Source organism: Stegodyphus dumicola, chromosome 9, assembly GCF_044657685.1.
Source record: "Stegodyphus dumicola isolate Sdum_Otavi_A_Nest chromosome 9, ASM4465768v1".
Classification (NCBI taxonomy): domain Eukaryota; kingdom Metazoa; phylum Arthropoda; class Arachnida; order Araneae; family Eresidae; genus Stegodyphus; species Stegodyphus dumicola.
Genome location: NC_140776.1, coordinates 12,612,329 through 12,639,909, shown reverse-complemented (window position 1 = coordinate 12,639,909; position 27,581 = coordinate 12,612,329). Strand labels below are relative to the sequence as shown.

Here is a 27,581-nt window from a genome sequence, read left to right as displayed (position 1 = left end):
TAACATATCAAATAATCTACTGCATGTTTAATAAAATGCAAATAATACAGCCTAAATGAACATGCGCGATTTTTCATATAAAATTTACACTACATGAATAATAAAACAAAACCAAAATTGTTTTACATACTTGCTTTTATTATAGGTAACACAATCAAAATTCCAATTTAAAAAACTGAAGTAATGCAGATTTTACAATTTTATGAGCTGAATGAGCACAATATTACTGACAATTAAGAAGCTGCATTGTGTGTCTGCAGAAGTTTATCATACCAACTATTACAGTTCTCTTTACATAACTAAACACAAAATTTGGTATGCCCCTGGCATCATACAGAACATTGCATCGTAACACATTTTATGAAGACACTTTATCAGTAAATCTATACAAACGAGCAATCATACATAAAAAATAATCAACAATCGAGGAAATTGGCAGCCATTAGCAATTCCAGAGCTATTTCAGGTGCAATTGGAAATTCTGGTATTTCGGTTGAACTATTTGTATAACGCACTTTATAAGCAAAATACTGACATACTTTCTGTAAGACGTGGGATGGTATTTCTCTGAAATTTACTTCATTCGTTTCATTCTCAGAAAATTGTCCAGGACCACTCAACATGGCTTTAATGGTGCCAGATGTAAGCACATATTCCCTTTTAATTATGAACTCATGACCATCGGATGAAATAAGTTTAACATACATAGCATCTGGGCCTTCACATCCTCCATATACTGGTTCTTCTTTGCTATCAGGCATTTTTAATTTAATAAGATTATTCCAACGAAAATTCTCACAGACGTCCAGGAACCTACGCAGAAGTAATGGCAGTTGGAAGCCGTGAATAAAGTGGAAGTGGAAGTAGAAGTTATATGAAAGTGGGTTCTAAACATTTCCAAAAAAATTACTACACTTTTCCTCATAGGAAACATTTTAAACACATCTGCAAAATTAGGCAAAATAGGAATTTGAAAAATATGCATGTGCTTTGACAGTAAACTACATGGCCTATCTGAGTTCTGAACTATAAATCATTATGGCTGATTCATCTCTTAAACATTACTTAAACATAAGTTCTTATTTAAAACACTGCTTCCATTAATTCGAGCAGAATTAACATTTTTGCAGATTAAAAAATACACAACCATATTCTAGTACTGTTAAAATTTCTATGGTTATGGTTTTTATGTGTCTATGTTCTCCCCTCTTAAGCATTTTATTGTTGCTAAGGGTATTTTGCATAAACAAATTTCAGATTCAGAAAGTAGCTAAGATTATTTGTAATGAATGCGCATATAATATCTGTAATGTGTAGAAAATATTAGGATTATCAGATCTGTTCCATTACAGAACAATGGGTGCCGCTGTTATCTATTGCGTAAAATCTTTGCGTACATTTTGTTTTGAATGATTGGCAATATTCATTTTGTTATTGTTATTGTACACTGTGGAAGGTGAAGAACTTAGCGGCAACATCAAAATGAAAAGTCGTGAAAGTTATTTCTGATTATGTTTCATGGGAATTGCTGTAGTTAATAATTACTGAATTAACGATATATAATGTGCTCCATCATTTCAAACATGATTAACGTCTCGAAAACGTTTCGTACATGCTCTTCGAGCACGTTTCTACAATGTGCACGCTCTTTCAGTTTAGTTTCAAATGTACATTGCCGAATATTCAAAAGATTAAATGCTTCCTTTGATGCTTGCAAGAGTACTGTGAATGGGAAAATGAACGGTGATTTTGTTCATAAACGATTATCTCATTATAAAGCTGCCATTCTCAAGGAATATGGTGAAGAATTGGAACTCGTGGAACTTTCAAGGCCATCTAAATTAAAGGAATCTCAGGTACATCTGTCAAATTTTGAAAGATAAAAGATTTTCTGTTTATTTAGTTTCTGTTAATTCAGCAGAGTATGGGATAATGAACAGACAGCGCAAACAGCTTCAATTAGGGGGTTCATACCCGGGTTTTCTTCTGCAAAGCAACTTCCGAAAACTATTTCGAGACAACTCAGTTACTTTATACATTGTGGTTAATTTTGTGGAAGAAAATTTTTTGTCCTTGAAGTGCCAAGTCTTATGATGTAAAATGTTTCAGTTTGGAAAATAACATTGAGGTGTAGATTGCATGTATGTGTTAAAGATAAATTAGTTTTCAAAAAAGTTTTTCACTAATGTAGATAAATACCAAAACTTAAATAAAATATTGTTTTTTATATAAACTAAAACTAATTATTTAACTGGTAAATAAAAGGCTGTGTGTATCTCCAACCCTTGCCAAATTTGGGAATTTCATCATATGTGTCATTTAATACACTTTGGTGTATCATTTAATTTATCTTGGCGATTTAATATAATGTATATGATATTTAATATGTGCACTGCTGATGCTGTGCATGATGCTAAATTTATCCAATTTTCTGATTTTTCTAAAGTGAAAATAAATTACTGTGTACATGGGGAAAATAACAGCAATGTGTAGTATAATATAGTATGTTTAATGTATCACATAATCCTTATTTAACTATTTGAATTTGTATTTTAAATTGTAATTTTAATTATTTTCTTTGATATGTTGATAGTGTTTGCCAGGTTACAATAAATATCGATATTTTGTGATTTTTTTTATCAACTTGCCCCTCCTAAATAACTTGGAAAAAATATATTTCAGGATATCCCATAGTGAAAATTTACCAATTTTGGCACCATTCCTGTTAACGTGCGATGCCCTTTCTCAATAATCTCAATACACTGCATTTTAAATCAAACAAGGAAATAACATAAAAATGGAAATAGATGCAGTACAAAAAGGAAGTTTTGACTAATTATAAAATTTATGTTCCTTCAATATGTATGACACATGGAATTCTTTAACAGCATCCAAAAACTGCCTAAAATTATCTGATCTAGAATCTTTATAACTATTAGTTTTGTGCTATTCAGGGAAGACAAAGTAGGAAATAATTTCTTATGAACTGGAGGCTGTATTAGAGATTCAGCTTTTAAAGACTGGAATAGGTTGATCCTTATTTGTTTTGTTTCAGTAACATCTCTGAAGTTTTGCATCCTTAGCAAATTCATGTTCTTGCAAATTAGAATTGAACAAACTTCGCATTATGCACGTTGTCATTCTTTTCACGTACACAGTAATCGGTACTCGTCTTCTGTAACGGCCTTTTTGAGAAAGTGAATTTTGCACATTTCTGCATTGGCAAGAAATAAATGGTTACCGACCTGTGCATGTGCATAAAATAGTAATTACCGATCAGCTCATGGGAAAGAAACAAGCAGTTAATGATCTAACTAATCTTTTGTAATAGAATTGTGGCAGTATAGTGGTTTTTCATTGTAAAATACTCACTCTTATCTGTACTCTCTATTATACTCATCAATTTTCCGTGAATGAAAAAAGGAGCTATAGTTGATATTTGAAGTTTTATTAGCCGCAACTGTTAAATGTTTGCCACCAAAATGACTCTGTAAAAATGAATTTTCCATTATGTTTTTTTAGTATATTGCTCCCAAAGTGCCGGTTATCTGAGTATCCCCAACCCCAAAGTTCTATTAAATTAAATATTAGGCTAATATTCCATAAGTGGGGTAAATTGGTGCCAAACTATTTTGGCCTTCAAAACTTGGCAAATTATTTTGGCAGCAATGAAAGCACAAAGATGTGATATTTAAACATAAACAGAATAGTGACTTTTAAATTTTACAGTAGTGAAACGCTGTTATTTTATGTAAACAGACTAGTAAAATCAGATGATAGAATACTAGATGAGTAAAACAAAGTCCAACAGCTTTGCAAGTAAAAAAATAGTTCTATCTATATAATTCATCATAAAATAGTAGAATAAACAATTCTTGTAAATAATTATTGAGTAAATAAATATATACGCTTATCAGATCAGAGCAGTGCGAAGTGAGTTTAAGCGTAAACAGAATAGCAAATTTTTGTTTACTGTGGTGAACAGCGATTATTATATGCAAACAGAATAGTAAATGAAATTGATTAAATGATAAAACAAAGTCGCGAAATTCAACACACTAAACAACTTTCGTTCGAAACTTTAAATGTTGCACATCTTTCGATTGCCACATGCAAGAAACAAAAGTAAAAAAAAAAAAAAAAAATACCTAAATAAAATTAAATGAAAACATTCATAACTTCACATCATCTGAAACCCAACATTCTCCCACCAACAACAGCTTAACCTCCTGCAAATATTTATATAAATATAATATTAAACATATATACAGTGGTGGCCAAAATTGTGGACACTTTTGGAAATTTTTATGTTTTTGAACTTTGTATGCTTATAGAAAACGTTACGTTTCTTAAAATGCAAACTTGTATATATAATTTTAAAGAGAATTTATTAATGAATTCAATACAAAACACATAATTCAATTATTTGCAATATAAAAAAAGGGTTGATCTTTACAATATGGTAACTGGTAGTTTGGCGACATTTTGGAGGCGATAAAGGTTACTACCTGGGACTTTGGTAATAATGTGAGCAGTACTCAGTTCCGATTACGCATTATTTTGTGTGAGGGAAATGAGAGATCATGGGATATGTCATGTGATATTAATGGACGAATTACGGTTCTTGAATCGGAAAAGGGGGGAAATCGGGGAAAAATCTGAAAATTTTGTATTTGGTTTATTCTGTGTTGTGTGAAACAGTGTTCGTGAATTTTTGGATCCCATGGCCGTAACTAAAGAAAAGTTTATCGGACATGTAATCAAGATTCTGAAGAAGATTAGGTAAATTAGTATTTTTAATTATTTGAGGATATTATTTTTATGCATTGTTCTAAATGTAAGGTGGAAGTAAAGGAATTTGGTATTATTGGGAAAATTGTTATTAGCAATGATTTAGTTTAAAGTAATTAGGATTGTAAGGTAATTTTTATTAATTTAATGTATGTGCTCATTTATATTTTAAGTAGTGTTTTTGAATTTAATTATATTTGAATTAAATGATAGTTATTTTGTGAATTTTATGTTTGTAGGAATTTGGTATACGTTATCAGGTAATTTCATATATGTTCTTTTTACCGGGTTTAAAGATTGAGAAAATTGTCATGTAATTTCGTGAAATTTTTCTAATTTATGAGAAAAAAGCAGTGTACATGGATGTAGTGAAGAGTGTGCACAATGCCATTTTTGTGCAATTCTGGGATGTTTTTTTAAGTAAAAATAAGTTGACGTGTACATGGTTTAGTGATATTTTAATTAAATGATAGTTATTTTGTGAATTTTATGTTTGTAGGAATTTGGTATACGTTTAAGTTGAAGTAAGCGTGCATGGAAATAATTTAAATATTTGATACTAAGTATTTGTAATGCTTACGGTATGAATTCGTTGGTGACGTGTATAATGTAATAGATGATTTAGAGGTAAAAGTTTTTGGATATTTTATTTATTTTATATGTGGAAATGTTCATATTTGGAAAGGGTAAATACTTTTTCGCGATCAGGTAATCTTTTTACCGGGTTTAAAGATTGAGAAAATTGTCATGTATTTTCGTGAAATTTTTCTAATTTATGAGAAAAAAGCAGTGTACATGGATATAGTGAAGAGTGTGCGCAATGCCATTTTTGTGCAATTCTGGGATGTTTTTTTAAGTAAAAATAAGTCGGCGTGTACATGGTTTATGTGTATGTGTTATTTTGAAAAACGCGTAAGGAGTATGGTATTGTGTACTTTTCCCCAATTTTGCAGTGAATATTTGTCATGATTAAGCAGTTTTGTTAGATAAAATTTCTAGCATTAGTGTAATTCGGCTAGTAGATTGTTGGAAGAAGTGTTCAGTAGATAAAAAGAAAAGAAACATGTCTTTACTTCGTGAAGACAAAATGGCAGCGGGAAAAAAAAAATAGAGGGTTGCTGTAGGAGAGTTGGTCGTCAAATTTTCGCCAAAAAAATGGCAAGTTACCATAATGTAAAGATCAACCAAAAAAAGTTAAACGATAATAGTTATCGATATACATTAGATAGTGATGATTGCAGTGAGTTATCAGTACTTAGTAGGGTACCCTTTATTTTTTATTACAGCTTCACATCGACGTTTCATTGAGTTGACAAGAGTTTTAAGCTCTTCTTTCGTTATTACATGATGCCAGGAAACAATTTTAGCCTCAATTAGTTCCCTTTTATTTGATGAGTGCCCCATTCAGACAAGAGTTTTCAAACGGTGCCACAAATTTTCGATAGGATTGAGGTCAGGACTGTTTCCTGGCCATGACAACAATTTAATTCTCTTTGTACGAAACCACTCTTTCGATATTTTGGCCATGTGGCAAGGAGCAGAATCCCGCTGAAAAATAAACGAAGCATTGTTGGGAAAGAGATCTCTGATGGAAGGTAGAAGTTTTGGTTCTAGAATAGTGTCAATGTATTTTCTGGCATTCAGTGTCCCATCGACGACATGAAGGCGACCAATACAATCTGCTGACATGCATGACCAAACATAACACTAACTGGGTTCTTCACAGTTGCTTGAATGCAGTCAGGATGTAGCTCTTCTATTCTACGTCTTACATATTTTCGCCCATCACTACCGAATAACAATATCTTAGTTTCATCACTCCATATAACTTGTGACCACTGATCATCTGTCCAATTAATGTGTTCCTTTGCCCACTGTAGTCTTTTTTTTTCGTTGCTGAAAATTAAGATAAGGCTTTTTTCGTGGAATTCTACCTCTCAGTCCAACATCTGTTAATATTCTCCTGATTGTTCTTGAACTGACAGAAACACCAGCAACATTCAGATCACTTCTGATGGCCGCTGATGACATTTTTCTATCTTGGAGACATAGTCTTCTTATTCTTCTGTCATAAATAGATGTGGTGTACCTTTTTCGGCCTTTTCCTTCTTTGTTTTTTATTGAATTTGTCTCCTGATATTGTAAACAAAACTTTCGGACTCCAGATCTAGTCACTGAACCACCCACCTGTCTTGCAATTTCAGCATAGGAAAGACCACTTTCTCGTAACACAATAACATTACATCTCTTTGTAGGTGTCCAATCTACTCTTTTATTTGATGTCATTGGTTCTTGACTAAATATTAAACATTTTTACAAAAATTCCTACTTGTTATTGCAGTGTATAAGAAACAGGTCCTCCTTCTACAGAACAAAGCAAAATAATGAATTGTTTCAAGTGTAAACATGATGTCAGCTACTACTGTCAGTTACTGACATTTGATTGGTTCTCAGAACAAGAACAGTGATTGGCCAGGAAAGCTAGACATTACAAACCACTTCATAACTGTGTTTTTTTTATTTATTTTAAAGTACATATAACTTTTTTTGTATTGCACATAATTGAATTTTGTGCTTTGTATTGAATTCAGTAATAAATTCTCTTTAAAATGATATATACAAGTTTGCATTTTGCGAAACATAACATTTTCTTTAAGCATATAAAGTTCAAAAACATAAAAATTTCCAGAAGTGTCCACAATTTTGGCCACCACTGTATATGAGAGAAAACATTGTCATGACAGCATATTATTACATATATACATATTTATTGTTTTGAACTAATACTTTTGCCTTTACTTAATATGTTGAAATAATGTGTATAATATGTTGTATGATCTTAAATTCACTTAGTGCGAAATCGAGTTATTCTACTACTTGCGCAATTGCTGCAAAGTAAGTTAATAATAATTTATTTACTAAAGAATATTGATTATATTATCCAGAAATGAATTAATTTACATTCACTAGTATTTTCAAAAAAATTTTAACAGAAGGTTTCACTCAAGAGCTCCACAACATACGTCCCTCAAGAATTTCCACTACCATAAATACCGACTGATATAATTCAAAGCCCCGCTGCCGATAAAGATTTCGGAAACATAACCTTTCTGTGTTGGACGCAGAGAAAACACTTTGCCCACTCCCCACTAGACAGAACATAAGTTAATTAATGCTTTTTCTGGCCTTTATATCTTCATGTACATCCCCTTTTCTTACTATATTTTTGTAAAAATATTTTTAATATTTAATTTTTGATTTGTTTTTTGCATTATTGTTCTTATATTTTGTAATTTTCTAATGTTTATTTCAATTACTTTGAATTCTATTTCATAATGCCAATTTCCAAAGTTTAATTTGTACAAAGAGTTTTGAGATAAAATGCATAAACACGAGGGTGTCGGGGGACAGGAAATTGCTTTTCACTCTAAGTTGAATTAGCTAAAATGCGTAATCGGATTGAGTTCTTTGGTTCTCTACATTGGTTCTTCATCCTTTCTATTCACGGAAATGTTTGGCCTAGCTTGAATCGCCGGTTTGGCATCGCCTTATTGCTTGAGTAAAGGACGAAACACCTTTGTATTTATTTCTTAATTATTGTTCATTGAATGGGAGTTGGTTTGTTCTCCTTGAAAAGTCAACTAATTTCCGATCAATGGCGATGATTACTTGCATTTAATTTAATTATTTGCTTTTAATTAATTTTTTTTTTACATTTGAAATTTTGTTATTCATGATGATTTAATTCTAGTCCCCGTTAAAGCATTATTAACATTTTACTTTCAAGTTACTTCAAGTAGTACTTTATGGATTGGAGATTTTTATGTTCTTCACTGCTGAAAAAAAAATGCCATATGTCTGATAGATACAGTGGCTCATTTAAATAGATACATTTTCATCAGCTCCTGGCAGACTTTACAGTCCCATTACGATTTCTTGCAAGAAAAAAATATTTTCCAGATGGGCCAAAAAACATCACATATATTCTTACTTAACTCACTTTGCTCTGCACTGAGGAAATTTTCAGTGTCAGAAACATATTTGTTTGGCGAGCAATAAATGTATATCATTCTGCATTGAAAGTACACTGAGTACAATTAGAAAAATATGGATTGGATGTAGCCAAATAAATATATACTGAGAATACAGTTTCATGTCTGTGATTACTAATACAGTACAAAGTCTTTAATCCAGACATCCATAATCCAGAATGATCTATAATCCGGACCTCAAAGCTACAATTTTTTTGCATTATGCATTTACACATGTGCAAAGTACCTTTATGCATGCACGTTTAATGTATAACGGACGGTATAAGCTAGGCTAAAATTATCTATTTTAGTTAATGTTGCAGATTGTGTTGTTCCTTAATCTTCTAATTGGATCCATCCGGCTTATTATTTTTTGCAGACTGTTAGAGCAATTTTATGAAAAGTATGCTTGAACTTTCGATTATGTCAAAAAGAGTTTCCGATTCTGGAGCTGCCAAAGGATCTACAAAGCGAAAGCGTGTTTCGATGTACCGCTTCCGATAGTGAAGAAAGTGACAGAGAGGTTATTGAAAACGAAAAAATTTGGATTGACAAGTTAGTCGGTATTCTTGACATAGTAATTACAGAACTTGAACAGTGGAACTGAACAAGAAACTATGTTTGTTTATAGAATTAAAGAAGAAGTATTAGCACAATAAAACGAAGCAACTTAAACAACTTACATTGAAAGAAATGCTTAATAAAGTAAACCAATAAATATTAAGCTTTTTTTTTTTTTTTTTTTTTTTTGTAAATTTTGATATCCTTTAGATCATAATTGCTCTTTTTTTCATTAATTACAGTTTAATATTTTTAATTTTATAATTTCTGCATGCCATCTTACCAGATTTAAATTAATGATCTATAATCTGGAAAAACCCCTAATCCGGAATCGCCGAAGTCCCGACGAGTTCGGGCTAAAGACTTTGTACTGTATGTGGAAAAATTGGTATTTGATGCTAAAATTTGGATATGGAGAAAAGGTATAAAAAAGCCAAACATAAGGATGTTGAAGAAACACTGCTAAAATGGTTCATGATTCAAAGAAGCTGCGATTTATGTATTATCCCTTTGACCTAGAAAATTGGTGGAGATCCATCTGAAGTTGCACCAATCATTACTGTGAAATTCTAAATAAATTGTCACATTTCTATCTGCAACTCCTCACTAAAACATAAATCAATCTGTGTACACATTCCTCCAAATAGAGGGTGCTGTGGAATTATTCAACCTGTTTCGTATTTGTTCTTCATAAAATGGATTTTGTTGAGTTCTGCTATTTTGTTAGAACCTTAGAATTTTATTGAAGGCTCTGTTTAAAAGTCTATGAGTGCAGACTTCCTGTAAGTAACTGTTGCTGTTTTGTCGGCCATATCTAGCTGTTTGTTTCCCCATTCAACAGATGTAAATTCTCCTAATCAGCTGTAAGTGAACCAGAGTGCAATCACTATTGTGATTCTACAGGCCTTAAACCGATTTTTTTCAAATTTAAGAAAAAGATACAGCAATAACAATTAATCATACTCATTAGTGCAACTGCTTAGGGTATGTTTGGTAGTTATTTGAAAACAAAAAAGAATGAAGATTGTTGATTACAAAGTTTTTATTTATTGCATATATATATATATATTGCATTTTAATTAGGTCTTATCGAAATCAATTAAAAAATCTACTGACAAGCAGATTTTTATTTCTTTTATTCCAACAGAAATTTTGTGACAAAGCTTTAGAATAGCGTCAAAACAGTTTTCCTAGTAGCAGTCTTACAGCAAAATATTATATCCTTTCAGAAATTTTAATTCACTTTCTTCCACTGTGGTCAAATCTCACAAGTATGTACTTCAAAATTGAGTTCAGTGAAAGGGGAGGGGAAACCATGATTACCTTATGAAAACCAAGAAAAACTGGATATGACCAAAAAATGTGAATATGAAAATGGCAACATTGCATGTTAAAATTGAAGAATTGTTTTGTGCATGGTTGCCAGAGTGGGACACATTTTGAAAATCTGGTGACTTTTATTAAGGAGGACATGTTAATACATAAGTATACAATTTCTTATTTTTTTGTTTATAAAAAAAGTAGGCTTATCAAGAATTAATTGCAGTTACATCGGACAAAAGCATAAATGTTATGAGTGTTGGGATGTCATGCTTATCCATAATTGGTAATAAATCATGCTTCTTAGTTTTTCACAGTCGATGGACAATGAATCTGTATTTGCCATTAATATTATGTTATTAAGTCATGATCTAGCATTATCTGGACACATGCTAATTACAAATTTAGTATTCTACATGCAGATATGTAATTGGAAAGGGAATTTTACATTCTAAATTAGTCTTTTATTCTAAGTAATTATCCTGTAAAGTTATTATATGGTGGAACTGAAAAAGAAATTTAGTAATTGTACATAATTAACCTTTAATGTGATTTTTTTAAAATTAGAGTTTTTATTCACTTCTTTTGTGAGATGTGATTATGTTAATTAGCTTTTTCTTGTGATTCATCAATTACTTTTTACTCTGTTTTGTGAGATAGACATTTTTTTTTCTTATCAAATTAGACATAGTGGACCAAACTTATATTTAACCTTAAAATCATTATTGTGGGGTTTGATTGCATATTTTGCATATGTTGAATTATATATGTAGATTTGTCAAAGCATAATTTTAAACCAAATTGTATCATAGAGATAATGATTCATGAAAACTAGAATGGATAAAATTTACTTGCAAATTTGTATGTTATGGTATAAAATAAAAATAAATTTTATAGTAAGAAAGAGAGAGCCTTGTCATATTTACTTTGAAATACACATGGTCCAAAAGATATCTCAGTAAGGAGCAGAATATTTGAGTATCTAAATTTGATTATATTATAAATATTATGTAGGAAGTGGTCTAAAAATGGTGTGTGGTCATTACAATTTTGCTTATTATATAGTACAGTACAAAGTCCGTAATCTTGACTCGTCGGGACTTTGGCGATTCCGAATTAGGGTTTTTTCCGGATTATAGATCATCAATTTAATTCTGGTAAGATGGCATGCAAAAATTATATAATTAAAAATATGAAACCCTAATTTATGACATAAAGAGCAATTATGAGCTAAAGAGTATCAAAATTTACAAAAAAAAAAGCTTAATATTTATTTGTTTACTTTATTAAACATTTCTTTCATTGTAAGTTGTTTAAGTTGCTTCATTTTTTGTGCTAATACTTTCTCTTTAATTCTATAAATAGATATAATTTCTTGTTCAGTTACAAAGTTCCACTGTTCAAGTTCTGTAATTGCCGTGTCGAGAATACCGACTAACTTGTCAATCGAAATTTTTTCATTTTCGTTTCGTCTCTGTCACTTTCTTCACGGACATGTGCATTAAACGTGCATGCGTAAACGCATTGCGCACATGCATAAGTTTGTAGCTTTGATGTCTGGATTATAGATCATTCCGGATAATGGACGTCCGGATTACAGACTTTGTACTGTATATGTTTCTAATGCTGATTGACTGAAATATTTGCCGCAGCTAATAAATTATGTCAGATCAGTTACATATGCTAATATTATATAAAAATTATTTTAGTATGATATTACTAAAATCATAGCTTTGTAAAATTCTTACAGATTCTCATAAAAGTTCATCATTGTGCAGTAAATGTAGCCGACACATTAATTTGCTCCGAAAAATATGATCAAAAACCCAGTCTTCCATTTGTACCTGGTAAGTAGATATTTATCAGCTGTAGATAGATATTTTGAACATTTTAATTCTTTTATATCTTAAGAACTGAGACCTTGAATGTATTGTCCATCCAAAGACATTTTTCTTTTTGTAACGTCTTTCATTTGATAAATTGTTGTTCATTTGTATTATGCTGTATTTAATGTCATTGTACTTACAAAAAGGTATTTTATGTGTTCACAGAGGATTTACGCTATATTTGAGTATATTTTATAAACATGTTTCATGATTCTTTAAACAGTTGTTTTATATGAAAACAAGGTTTTTTGATTCAAGTGAGTTTGACAAAATAGCAGGGAATAAAAGCAATTATTTTCTGTGTAGCTGATGTCTGTTGGAAGAAAGCATAATACCCATAGAGTTGAAACATCTGCCTTTCCCCCCTTATTGCCATATGAAGATATGATCAGCTATGATTATGGTTTTTTTTTTTTTTTTTTTTTTTTCTCCAAATTTCCAATTTAATAGGGACAGAGATATTATCCCTTGGCCGGAAATGCATAAAAAAATACAATTTAAAAGTCTTATTTTTCATTGTGCACATGAACTTCTAACTGGTTCCTTTCACTAATTATAATGTATCAAGCATTATAATTAGTAAAAGGATTTTAAGTTTCAAAATTTTCAGAAAAGAAATTAAAAAAGGATCTGAAAATATTTATATAAAAGTACAAAAAGGTGCTATGAAATACTTTATTTGTTTCTAAAACAATTGTATTAATATTTTTACTCATTTTTTAATAAGTGTACATTGTAATAAAAAGCATTAATTATTCCCTATAACAAAAATATGGCTGTTCTTGTCTTTTAAGATATCTGTTGCATCATTGCTCAGTATTTCCAAATTTTGGGACTGACATTTTAAGCTAAAATAAAAAAAAAAAAAAAAAAAAAAAAAAAAAATCTTTATAGTTGAAGAAACTTCTGCTCAACATTAACTGAAACCAACAGAGTATGTCTCATAGGAACAGGAAAGGGTGTTCAGTTTAAGTTCCAGAAGTTTTTACGCGAGTGTAAAAGAATGAGAAGAATGATGTTTTTAAATTTAAATCAGATTTTTATAATTTTTAATACTTTCTATCATGACTTTTCTGCACTTCTGTCAGAAATGTGAAAAAACATTTTCACGAGGCAAAGCAGTAAGTTGTAAGGTATATTTTAATTTTATAACAGTTATTTTAATTTCTATGTACTTTCCTAGCAGTTCTTGTTTCCATTTACAACTTCCTACTGGAATAAGTTTTTAGAATAGAGTTGAATGCAAATGAGTTAGAAGTAGTATTTAAGGAAGGTTCAACTTAATTTGTGAGAGAGAGAGCTAGGAATCCTGAGTAGCACGTGTTTGCCTTCGGGATAAGTCTGTGTAGAAGCTGTTATGCTTGGTCATATATTATGTGACTTCTAATATTTGCCGGCTAGTTTAAATTAGGGCCAGCTATGTTATGCTAAATAGTTGTTAGCTTCGGCTAAGTCTGTATTAGTTAATTCTTATTTCTTATTTTGAGTTCAAGCCCGGGTGGAGGTTTTGCTGTATGCCTGAGAAAGGGGCCAACTGTTCATTTTATTTTGAGTGGAAATAAAGGATAGTTATCCCTTATTAAGACTATAACTTCTGTTATTTGAACTCAGTGATAAGTTGCTTAACAGTTCACTAGTTTCCTCAACATTCATTTTAGAAGAAAAGAGTGAGGAACTCTACGAAGTTAACAAAAAATTACGTAGTCTTCCCACAGAGTGTCCAAAAATTATTTATATAGCAACCTGTGTATGCACCTAGTACATGTTTGTTTTGGTGGGTGTGTACTTCTGAAATGTTGATAGTTCAATATAAAGTTTTAATCAGTTATAAAAGTACACTCGTAAAGTTACATGCACATATGTACTAATAAAGAAAAATTTTAAAGTTACTAGTAATATCTTTTATATAATACGTATAAATAATCAGAGTAAATATAAACATAGGCACTTATGTCATCAATCTACATAACTTTTTCAAAACAATTTATCATATTTTATTTTGTAAGATACTAGCCTTTTACTGAAAGTAACTTGTGACTAGACCTAAATAAGACTCTAAGCAACTTATTGCTATGTCTTAAGAAGTATTACAGAAACTTGAGAAGGGTGTAAAAGGCCCTTTTATTAACAATTAAGTAAGATGAACAGAAGACACACACCAGCATTTCAGGTGAGAACCAAAAAATATTTTAAATTTTAAACTAAATCTCAATAACTTCTAGCCAAAGCCTTGTAAGTACATAGAACAATTATAGGTGAGAAGTTTGTACTCGCAGTATTTTAAACAGAACTTCAGGTAAAATCAGACAGTTTAACAGAATAGTAGAAATTAAAAAAAAAAAAAAAAAAAAAGAGAAACGTGTCAAATATTGATATTGATAGTTTATTAAATAAAGAGGCATGAAATCTGGAACAAACTTGGCAGGGATTTCCACCAACTTTCATCGTTCGGTGGTAGCTGACTTTCATGTTGATGAGATAATATCTAAATACCAAAATAATTTATTCATTGAACTGAAATTTATACATAGTATGCCTAGAAATATTGATATTTTGATGAATTTATAATTGTCTAGGTTAATTAGTTTAGGAATAATTTATATTGTATTTTTATGTGATTATCTCTGGATTTTGTAGAGTCAGTGTTTTAGACATATTTTTAAAGTTTGGTCCATACAGGTATTCATTCTGTGCCCACTTCTTGGGCAGCTCTTTTGGCAGATAAAAGGTGTTATCAGCTGGCACTGAAGCTTAAAAGATTGATTTTTCATTAGAAAAATTGTATTTTTATGGTGGTTTATTCTTGACATGAGAGATAGAAATCTCATCTTTTTGTCATCTGGAGGAATGTCATAAATTTGACCCTTTTTAAATCAAATCTTTTAAAAACTTGGCACTTTCATCTGCTCGACAGAGGAGACTTATTCTCTGGCCAAACAAATTTCTGCCTCTCCAAAGTGCTTCTCTTTTGAGTGGTGTGGCTGTCATAGCACTTTTGTTGTGCAGCTTTTCTAAAATATCCAACAGACTATTTTTACCTGATATTATAACAATCTAGTGCAGTTTATGTCTAACATGTGATTATGTTATATGGTTGAAGTTAGGGTAATGACCTTTAATTGTTGGAAAGCTGAAAACTTAATGTGTTCAAGATGTATATTTATAGTTCATTAGGAATTTTATCATAAATGTCTCTTCATATTTGCTGACAACCTCTTTTATTTTCTTGAAAATATTCTCATAAAGTGGCTTTATGTAATTTACCGAGTGCTTACCGAGGGAATGTTTACTGAGTGCTGTCATTCTTTACTGGCCTTTGCATACTTCTTGAGAAATGGTTTGAATGCATAATAACTTTACCTGATGAACTAGAATTCTTGAATATGCTAAAATCTGCACTGAACTCGCTGACTAACTGCTGGCTTTCAACTCATCAAATGAAGGTAATTTACTTCTCACAAGACTTTTTCTGTATTGCTTTGGAAAATTTCGGGGCTACAACAATGCTCATATGAGACAGAAAGGTGCAGAACAGTTGAAAAAGAGGGGCTGTTAAAAAGTACTACACAATTAGTAAAAAGCTACAAAAATGATATAATAAAGCATTTCTATTTTGGCGTATTGATTTATTGTTATTATTGCAGTCAAAAGTCGTTAATTCGGACACCCATAATCCGGAATGATCTATAATCTGCACCTCAAAGCTACAAACTTTCTCCGCATGCGTCGCGTTGATGCTTGCGCGTAAGACCTTTACGGCTTTGAATATGCATGTGCGCATGCGCGTTTAATGTATAACGGACGGTATAAGCTAAGCTAAAATTATCTAATTCAGTTAGATAATTAATTCAGTTGAAGATTGCGTTGTTCCTTAATCTTCGAATTGGATACGGCTTATTATTTTTTGCAGACTGTTAGAGGAATTTTATAAAAGTAAGCTTGAACTTTCGACTATGTCAAATAGAATTTCCAATATATATTTACTAATATGCAAAGGATCTACAAAGCGAAAGTATGTTTCGAAGTCCATTAAACAAAAGTGGAATTGCAGCAAAAAATGACCTAACCATTCCGAAATCTGTTTCTCAATTTCACGCTGCTCTGCGGTGGGGGGAAACGCCGCGGCGCGCAATGAATTGGAAGTTGATCTGTCAGCACTATCCGTATCTTCAGGGCAGATGTTTTCATTTTATTTGGTTTATAATTCCTTACTAAATGTAGTATTTCATCTCGATGTATTCAGTTTTTGATATGATTTAAATCAAATTCCTTGTCATTATAATTTGCTTCCGATAGTGAAGAAAGTGACACAGAGATTATTGAAAACGAAAAAATTTCGATTGACAAATTAGTCGGTATTCTCGACACAGCAATTATCGGACTTGAACAGTGAACTTTGTAACTGAACAAGAAATTATGTCTGTTTATAGAATTAAAGAGAAAGTATTATCACATAAAACGAAGCAACTTAAACAACTTACATTGAAAGAAATGTTTAATAAAGTAAACAAATAAATATTAAGCTTTTTTTTTTTTTGTAAATTTTGATACTCTTTAAATCATAATTGTTCTTTATTTCGTAAATTACGGTTTCATATTTTTAATTTTATAGTTTCTGCATGCCATCTTACCAGATTTAAACTGATGATCTATAATCCGGAAAAGTCGATAATCCGGAATCGCTGAAGTCCCGAGGAGTCCGGATTAACGACTTTTGACTGTATTATTATTTTGCTTTTCTAATTTGCTCTGACAGACATGCCTCAATAAAAATACCTATCTTTTTGTAAAGGTGTTATATATTGAAACCCTTTTCTTAATTATATTTCGCACTTGTAAATGTAATAGGAGATTTTTCTACATGCGAAATAGTCATCACATAACTGTTATAGTAATTTCTTTTGGTACTTTTCCGTTTTGCTGGTGCAGGCGATAAAGTCGCCAGTAATGGTACAACTGTTGCCAAACGGAATATCCTCGCTGATAATTTCTTATGCCTCATTTTCAAAACGAGTCATAGCCATTTATTATCAGATTGATTTTTTTTTTCAATACTGGCATGCAGTTACATAGACGTTTTACCAGATAGTTAAATTTTCCATAGGCTATTCGCTGTCATTAAGTCAATTAGAATGCAATCACACTGCTCACCCGAAGGCGAAAATATAGAAAAGGCAAAGTCAAGGGTTTAATTCATCAATTTTAATGAGAATGCATTAGCGAAGTAAAGCACTGCAGTTTTACATAATTTCTGAGTAAGCTATTCGTACGAATTGAAATAATTCTTGCATATAAACTTGTATTCTAAATTAAGATTTAACTTCAAATTAATGTAGATAATTACTGAGAGAATTAGAATTTTGTAGCGTTCTTTATGGGAGGTGAAATCCTTTCGGGTCACGTGATACGAACCGGCGAATCGGGATGTTGAACCATGAAAGCATAGTAAATTCTTAAATTAATGTCTTTTTTTACAAATTTATTGTCTTTATTTATTGGCTTTTTACAGAATTTTAAACAATATTAAAATGTCTATGCCTTCAAAATAAAAAATTCTTGGAACTAACATTTGTTAAAATTTTTTTATGTGTATACTTTATGTTGTCGCCAATAAAGTCTGCTTGGCGCGATTTGTGCCGGCGAAATGGAAAAGTACCTTTCTTTTTTATTTCTATATCTCTAAGATTATACTGGTTGCTAAGATTAGTGAAGAGAAAATGTATGTATGGGTGTGAATGAGCTGTAAATGTATTGACTGTGATTAAATAGTGATATTAAAATTTGCTTCTTATTACTACTCCATGCTGCCCATAACACAAATTCTATGATCGTACTGTTCAGTATGCTAAATGTCACATTAGAATTTGTTTGCTGAATGAGGCCGTACTTTTTTATTTGGTTATTTCCCCCATCCTAACCTAAAAATTATATTTATAATTAGTTTTTCTGAAGTGCATCATTTTAGAGCTAATGAAGCGTCATACAATTTTTATATAAATTATAAGAGGATTGATTGTTCGAACTTTAAAGGAAGAACATGGTAAAAGTAACAATTTTCATGATACAGAGTGTAATGGAAGGTAAAATGTAAAAAGCAAAGTAATTACAAAGAACACAAAGAATGAGAAGTTATTTTAATGATGAACATTTATGGGAAACAGTGTTTGATATTTATAAGGGTTGTTTAAATGAAAGAGTGCCAACTGTATTGCCTGCATCACATGACAATGAAGTTTTTGGTGTATACTTGGAACATTAATGTACTAATGGTTTTCATTAAAAGGGACCAAGTATGAAGAAAATTATTATCCTCAGTATAACGTTTTTAATTAATATCTCTGATTTTACCTATTTTTTCTTAAAAAAAGTGGATGTTTACTTTTTCCAGGACCCAGAAAAGAATTGTAGAAAGTTTGATGATGATAGCTGTAGTAGTGATTGAGTTATTAGCGAACAAACACACACACAGACTTTCTCCTACAGATGTAGTATTAAAAAACTAATTTGTTTGGGATTAAAAAAAAATTTAATGAAAAAAATCCTGCACTAAAGCTGCAAAGGACTGAATTAAAACTACAGTTATTATTATTTTTTTTTAAAGGAAAACTGAAACCTGATTTCCTTGATAGTTATAATTCTAGTAACTTTTATGATATTTGTTATGCTAACAGTTACAGACAAAATTTCCTCAGATATGATCATCATAATTTCTACACCTTTTGAACTCAATCTAATATCTATATGTATTTATTTTATAAATAATGAGAAGGTAAAACTATGACATAATTGTCTTGGTTCATTTTTAGTTGGAATATTTGATGTGTTCTTTTGAATACTACTTCTTATTTTCTGGGAAAAATAATTTGTACTGTAGATTAACTGATTTAAATATTTTAAATAGTTTTAAATTAAAATTATTAAAGCTTTTATTTGATTACGGATTCATAAACCTGTTAAATTTCATAGTGTTTCTAAATGAATTTAATTATTTTTTGATGTAAGTTTATAAATATATTCAATTTCATAATACTATCTTCAGTTCTGTTAATGGTAGAAAACATGTAAGATTCTTTACTGTGTACCTTAAGTTACAGTTGAATATGAAGAATCTTAAGAACTAGTAAGTGACTAATCGCTTGAGTTCGTGAGACAGTAACCAAAGCTTGAAAAGGGGTTTGAATAATAAAGACCCTTTATTATTCAAATAAGGTTTAATAGAACTCTGTCTCGGAGTTGTACAATAAAGCCGGCCCTCGGGCTTGAACTTGAGAGACTAAGAACTAAACTAATCTTAACTAAAAAGATATAGCCGAAGCTATCAAACTTCTAACGGAGTTGGCCCCTTAACGCTGATTGACTGCAAAGCTGTCAAGAGCTAAAGCATGGCCGAGCATATTAATAGCTTAAGAGGGAGTAGCCTAAAATGGCGGATGCGTTCTGCTGCACTAGCTAGAATCTCTGGTTCTCTCTGACTAAGACAGCAGGACTTAAATACTGCTCTTCCTCATTTGCATTCAAACGTGATTCTAAAACTACATTCCGGCTGGAAGTTGTAAGTTGAAATTCAGAAATGATAGGAAAGAAAGTTTAACTCAAAATTTAACTGTTAGATAAATTAACCCCTTAACTGCCGCGGAAAACGTACAAGATTCATTTCCCAGTGCCATGGTTTTTCATACAGGCGTGCGTAGTTATGCGATGTATTAGGGGGAAAATAAGTGCAAGTTTTACTTTCTAAAAACTCTTTACTTTCACAAGATAAAGAATAAAGAAAAATGAATGCACAAAATTTAATGTTTTGAGTAAAAGTATAATAAAAATGATGTTTTTATAATAAAAAAGATCCCTTAAAATGGAGTTTCGATCAATTCATTTTTAGACAAGTAAGGTGTAATATCAGGTTTCAGTGTTGTACCTTGTGAAATCAGTATGCCTAAAAAAACATATATTTCTTCCAAACTGGTTGAATGCCACGATTTTGTTCTTGATTTTTCGTTTGCAAGGAGTTGATTCATATACTCGTCTACAAAACGTTAGTTTCAGTAACAATATGAAGCATGAGCAGTTCATCAAAAAATAATTCAAAAAAGATCAATGGGTTTGAAACATCCATTATATCTTTCTTTATTCCTGCAACATTCTACAAAAAGTAAACGAAAACGGAGGACACAGAATTAAAAAAAAAAAAAAAAAAAAATGTTTTCTCAAACAACACCAGCCAATACTGCGCAGTCATTACTTTCACCGCTTTAGACACACCCCTCTCTCCAATTTCTCCCCACACTTCTCTGAAATAGTATCCTCCTTCACATGCTTGTCAAGGTCACTGTGGTGTTGCATTCCAAAGCTTTGCGAATAATTTTACGGGTAGCAGCGCAAAGCAAATGATAGTATTTTGGAAGGGCGTATATATACGCTTGGGGCAGTTAACGCATTGGCTGAGCAAGGTGTATATATACGCCACGGCAGTTAAGAAGGTTAATATGTTCCTTACAAACAATGTACTTAAATAATGCCTTATATCATTATCAGTGATATATTTTGATTTTATACATTGGTTTATTTGAATTTTTATATTTATATATATATAGGTTATGAATTTTCTGGAGAAGTGCTGCAGGTTGGCTCCAAAGTGAAGAATTTTTATGTTGGCGATAAAGTAATTGGTTTGAACAAAGATAATTTTTCTGCGATGGCTGAAGAGTGTGTGTCTGAAGAAAGAGTGGGTATTTTTTTATGGACTTAGCAAATTAATTTTTTTCCCAAATATTACTTTGCTGTGTTTAAATGTATTTTCCTCAGTTATTCTTATTTTTTGTAATTTTTCAGTTATCAAAATACAGTCAAAAGTCTTTAATCCGGACTCGTTGGGACTTCGGCGATTCCGGATTATCAGTTTTTCCGGATTATAGATCATCAATTTAAATTGGTAAGATGGCATGCAGAAATTATAAAATTAAAAATATGAAACCATAATTTATGAAATAAAGAGGTTTATCAAAATTTACAAAAAAAAAACTCCTTAATGTTTGTTTGTTTACTTTATTAAACATTTCTTTCAACGCACGCATGAATAAAGCATACATTATGCATAGTAGAAATTAGAAAATTGCATCCAGAAAACTATTTGATGTGTATTCTTGAATTTATAATGACAAGGAATTTGATTTAAATCATATCAAAGACGGAGTACATCGAAATGAAATACTACATTTAGTAAGGAATTATAAGCCGAATAAAATAAGTACATCTGCCCTGAAGATAAGGATAGCGCTGACAAATCAACTTCCAGTTCATTGCGTGCCACGCTTCCCCCCCCCCCCATCCCACAGAGCAGCGTGAAATTGATAAACAGATTTCGGAATGGTTAGAAAACAGAAGGATATGCCTTTATCCATTTTTTTGCAGCAATTCCACTTTTTGTTTGATGGACATCGAAAGATGCTTTCGCTTTGTAGATCCTTTGGCAGCTCCAGAATCGGAAATTCTTTTTGGCATAATCGAAAGTTCAAGCTTACTTTTATAAAATTGCTCTAACAGTCTGAAAAAAATAATAAGTCGGATCCAATTCAAAGATTAAGGAACAACGCAATCTGCAACATTAACTGAAGTAGATAATTAGATAATTTTAGCTTAGCTTATACCGTCCATTATACATTAAACGCGCATGCATAAATGCATTATGCGTTTATGCATGTGCAGAAAGTTTGTAGCTTTGAGGTCCGGATTATAGATCATTCCGAATTATGGACGTCCGGATTAAAGACTTATAAACTGGACTGTATAAGAGAAATGAGCACTTTGAAATATGATAATAGCAATTATAAAAATGGAACTTTTTAAAATGTGTTATCTAATTTTCAGACTATAACTGTTTACTCATTCATTGGCTTGTTTGTTTCGGGTTCAAAATAAAAATGAATTTAGTACAGAAGCCTGTTTTACATAAAGCTGTGTAAATTTAGACTTTTAAAGTGAGATACTCTAATAATGTTTTAAATTTAGGGAGTGGATTTAAAGATAAGAAAACTTCCATTCAAGATAATGTCACCATTGTAATTTAAAAAACTGAATTCTTGACTGTTAAAATATGTCTCAATTCAATATTTCAAATTCCATTTCCGAAATAAAGCTATAACTCGCTACTATATGAGCCACATTTAACAGGCCAAAGAGCTGTATGTAGCAAACCACAGTTTGGCCATTTTTAGTACATTCAAAAAATTAAGTTAATAATAATTAAGTTGCTTAAAACCTTAGTAAATACGTTTTTAATATAAAACTTAATAAGTAGGGAGTAAAACTGTCACTGTGCTTTTAATTGTTAGGTTGTACATATAAAATAGCGTTTCAGAAGTGCAACTTGATTTTATATTTGTGCTGGTATAGTAAATACAGTAAGTGAAATGCTGGAATTTGTTTAATTTGTAATAAACGATATAAATTTAACTTAATGTATACTTTTTAATAAGGATCTGTGGAAAATTCCTCAAGATGTGGCTTTTGATTCTGTTGCTGCACTAGTTGATAGTTATGCTACAGTTTTAATAGCTGCTCGGAGAGCCAACCTTTGTGAAGAGTAAGTAATATATTTATTGTTATGTGTGTACAGATTCATAATAGATTGAATGCACACAGAACTGATGATAGCGTGATAAAAATCTTTTTTCCAGAAGAAGCACTTTACAGTTCTGGAACTTAAAAGAACTTGTACAGCTCTTCTCAGTATAATGGAGCACAGTAGTTACCACTTCAGCCTAGATAAACAGAACACAATGCAAAAGCACATCTAAAGCGTGATACTTGCATGCAAATCTCACAATACTCCAAAGTCAACTCTCAACTAAATTCTGAGAACTGATGCTTTCTCTTGGCTTGTATAGTTTATCCGTGCCCACCAAGGAATCTCTAGTACCTTGCATTCCTCGAAATTACTGGAAGGCATGCACGGATAAAGTTACATATAAGGGCCAGATACAGTTACACTTACATACAGAGATCAATTACAGTTATGCAGTTACAGTTATACAATGACCAGACCAAAATTTCGCCAATTTTACCCACATCTTACAAATTTAGCGAGATAGCTATTTACCTAATGTTAAATAGACTTGTTCCTGTGATCTTATTTTTTCGGCACAGCTTCATTTTCTTAAGCCTCATTCATGTTACATTATTAAAAATTTCTAACAATATGTATAATTGCATGTCTTATTTTTCATCAGTGGGAACTAGACATGAAGAAAAAATGGTACTTTTCCGTTTTGCCGGCGCAAGCGATAAAGTCGCCAATAATGGTACAACTGATGCCAAGCGGAATATCTTCACTGGTAACCTTTTACCCTTCATTTTCAAAACAAATCGCAGCCATTTCTTATCAGATTGATTGTTTCTTTCAATACTGGCATGCAATTACATAGAATTTTTACAAGATAGTTAAATTTTTTGCCCTAAGACTATTCACGGTAATTAATTAGGATGCAATAACACCATTCACCTGAAGGCAAAAATATAGAAAAGGCAAAATCAAGGGTTAAATTCATCAAATCTAACGAGAATGCACAAGTGAAGTAAAGCACTGCTGTTTTACATAATTTCTGAGTAAACTATTCATACAAATTGAAATAATTCTTGCATTTAAACTTGTATTCCATAAGATTTAATTTAAGATTTAACTTGAAATTAATGTAGATAATTACTGAGAGAATTAGAGTTTTATAACATAGTTTACGTGAGATAAAATCACTTGGGGTCACGTGATATGCACCGGCGAATCAGGATGTTGACCCATGAAAGCATAGTAAATTCTTAAATTAATGTCTTTTTACAAATTAATTGTTTTTATTTATTGGCTTTTTACAAAATTTTAAACTATATTAAAATGTTTATTCCTTCAAAATAAAAAATTCTTAGAACTAACATTGGTTAACATTTGTTATGTGTATACTGTATGTTAAGACACAATAACACGCCGAATAAATACTAATTCAGAAGTTAAACAACAAAAATCAGCATTATATTTTCAAAATTTTCACAGGACTAGGTTTTGCAGCTGAGGTTGGTGGTTCGGTAAAACCATCGAAACTAGTCCTGTGAAAATTTTGAAAATGTAACGCTGATTTTTGTTGTTTGACTTCTGAATCAATACTGTATGTTGTTGCCAATAAAGTTTTCTTGGCGAGATTTGCGCCGGCAGATTTTAGTTTGACATCCCAGAAGCTAGCCTCCTGCCCAAAATTAAGGATGTAATACATAAAATTTCATATTTAAAAAAATCATTTCTTCAAAATGGTGGTGGAAAAAAACTGTTATGATATTATTTCATTGTAAATGAATGCTTTATATCTTATGCATTTATTTAATAAAAAAATGGGAATTATTCAAGACATAGCTGCACATTTATTTTACTAAATCATCTGTGCACGACATTTTTCAGTTTTTTCTTCAAGTGGTAGAACTTTTTATTTTGTTAGGGCACAAAATCTACTAACCAAAAATAATAAGTAATTCTTCAAAGTATTTAATAAGTTTGTCTAAAAAAAATACAATATTGAGGAAGCAATTTTTTTTTAAAACTTTTTTAGCAGTTAATTATCTAGAATTTGATATAGTTATTGATATCCTGAAGTTGATATAATTCCTCTTTGAAATGCTGGGTGTAATACTTCAGTTTTGTATGCACAAGAATATATGGAATAAGTCTGCCTTTTATAAAATCTGGAGGATCCCAAATGACAAATTGAATAAGCGGTAGGAGTATAACTGTGTAATGCTGAAAGCTGAAACGTTGCTTTTGCGACCTATTTTGCTCGCTTGCAGAGTCTTGATAATGATCTGTTGTGAGAAGAGTTGCATTTATTTACTTAGCCCCTGTTTGCTGTTTTATTTAATCTCCAAATTACTATCGCAGTATATTTTTCTTTAATTCTGTCATGTATTGAAAGAACATATTCTTGGGCAATGCTAAAATATTGCATTAAAAAGTACAGTAATTAAGATACAATAACATGCCAAACAAATATTGATTTCGAAAGTAAACAACAAAAATCAGCTTTATATTTTCGAATTTTCACAGGACTAGTTTCAATGGCTTTACCAAAACATCATCCTCAGCTGCAAAAGTGCAAAAAAGAAAATTGTGGCTTTGTGGGTATCAATGAAAGCTGCCCAGTGCAGTCTTCAAGTATAGCTAATGTTACTAGAGCTCATCTGATTTTTGTGAGGAACGTTTGCATTTTCTGCTTCACATAAAATAAATGTGCAGTTACATTTATGAAATGGGAGGGGGGGAACAAACCACCTGGGAAATGTTTTATGAAACATTGTTGTAAAAGTTTTAGGGGGCAAGTTTAATTTGACAGGATGCCATTGATGTGCACTGTGGGGGGCGGAAATTCTATATCTCTTCTACTGGGCTGATTGATGAAATTCAACTTGCGTTTTTCATGTCTTGAAAGCACAACTTAGGTTATGTATTAGATTTATAGATAGCATTATTTTAATATAGGTATTTTGACACAAAATCTTACTTTTTCTGAAAATGACAAGCTAATTTTTTTCTATATTTTAATTTTATGCCTCAAATTATACCATGCTGCCAGGTTTTGTAAAAATCACACGAGTACTTTTTTAAAAATTAGCTCTCAAAATTTTAGCTCCTCAATGTTAATTGAATTCGATATATATTTATTAATATCTCTTTTTTATTAAACTTACTTGATTCCTTCTTCCAGAATTCGAAATTTAGGCTTAATCCAATATATATTGCACATTTTTTTTTTATTATTTATTTAAAAATATTTTTATAAATTTTTCAAAAAAAAATTTGTATTATAACCTATAAAATTTTTAGCATCATCTTAAAGTAGATGTATTTCTAAGCATATCTGCAGAAAATTAGAGTTTTTATTCAAAATTTCGTAAGATATACATGAATTTACATTTTAGCGCGTTTTGAAATTTGGCAGCTTTTTTTTTGGAGCAATAATAACAAAAATGTGGTTTACGCACTTAGTTTAAATTATTTGAAAGAATGAACGATAGTCTTTTTTTTCTGTCGTGCATCAATGCAAAAAAAAAGTAAGTAGGTTACTATAAATTAAGAATTCCACCAAGTGAATTATTCTTGATGCAAACTGAAAAAAATAAAAAAAATAAAAGTTAAATTTTTAAATTTCTCACCAAAATTTACAAAATTTAATATCTGCGCATAATTTGAGTCATAGAATCAAAATATGGAAAAAAATTGATATGTTATTTCAGAAAAAGTCTGATTTTGTGTCAAAATACCTCTGTTACAATAATGCTACATATAAATCTAATATATATCCTAACTGATGCTTTCGAGACATGTAAAATACAATTTGAATTTTGTCAGTCCGCCCAGTAGAACAGGAGATACAGAACTGCCCCCCCTTTTTTTTTATGCAGTGTACATATGCATTTATTTCCCTCCTCAATATTTATGTCATTAAACAAGCAATGCATAACCTACACTTTAAGAAATGGATGCTGGTTATATTAGAACAAGAATATACTTTTACCAAGCTGTTACAATGGTATCATAGAAATATATAAAAATAGCCAGTAAACAATCATATTTATTCTTTTCGGAGGAGCAACAGTCTGAAGCAGGAAAAGCAGCTTTATGCCACTGAACTTCGTATTTGGAACAGCAAAATCTGTTAAGTAGCATTAATTTGATATTCTGCAGGCCTCTACCTATTTTACAATTAATCATGATTCTTCATTCTGTAGCTCACCAACTTTGCTCAAAAATCTATAAATATCAGGCTCTGCTCCACTGTAACCAATGTCTGCCACTAGTCAATTTAACATGCAGTTTATTTGCAGCAACTTGGGCCATTGTTCAGAATGTTTAATGATCTATTATCATTTCCAGTTTTAAATTTGTTATTAGTATTTTTTGCCATCGATGAGTGGTTTTGCCTACTATCTTCTACAACACTTTTTGGCATCTCCTGTCAGCAGG

General features: G+C 31.1%; 2 protein-coding genes across 3 annotated transcripts in view; one reads left to right on the top strand and one right to left on the bottom strand.

Annotated features, from left to right (window-relative positions):
- Positions 1 to 117: 117 nt before the first annotated feature.
- Positions 118 to 858, bottom strand: LOC118197752 (elongin-C). Its single transcript, XM_035369292.2, has one exon. The coding sequence runs from the start codon at positions 759 to 761 to the stop codon at positions 417 to 419; it is 345 nt and encodes a 114-aa protein (XP_035225183.1). The 5' UTR covers positions 762 to 858; the 3' UTR covers positions 118 to 416.
- Positions 859 to 1,383: 525 nt separating this feature from the next.
- LOC118188382 (protein Cryzl2-like) overlaps positions 1,384 to 27,581 on the top strand; it is a 41,746-nt gene continuing 15,548 nt past the window's right edge. The window contains exons 1-4 of one of the 2 annotated variants that reach the window (XM_085823231.1): positions 1,384 to 1,856; positions 12,454 to 12,550; positions 21,181 to 21,311; positions 23,062 to 23,168. In XM_085823231.1, coding sequence (XP_085679357.1) covers positions 1,563 to 1,856; positions 12,454 to 12,550; positions 21,181 to 21,311; positions 23,062 to 23,168 — 629 coding nt within the window. In that variant the 5' untranslated portion in view covers positions 1,384 to 1,562. The remainder of the gene's footprint in view (positions 1,857 to 12,453; positions 12,551 to 21,180; positions 21,312 to 23,061; positions 23,169 to 27,581) is intronic. The other variant, XM_085823230.1, reaches the window with a different exon arrangement.

Coding starts and splice junctions, on each gene's coding strand:
- LOC118197752 (XM_035369292.2), bottom strand. CDS start 761: ATGCCTGATAGCAAAGAAGAACCAGTATATGGAGGATGTGAAGGCCCA.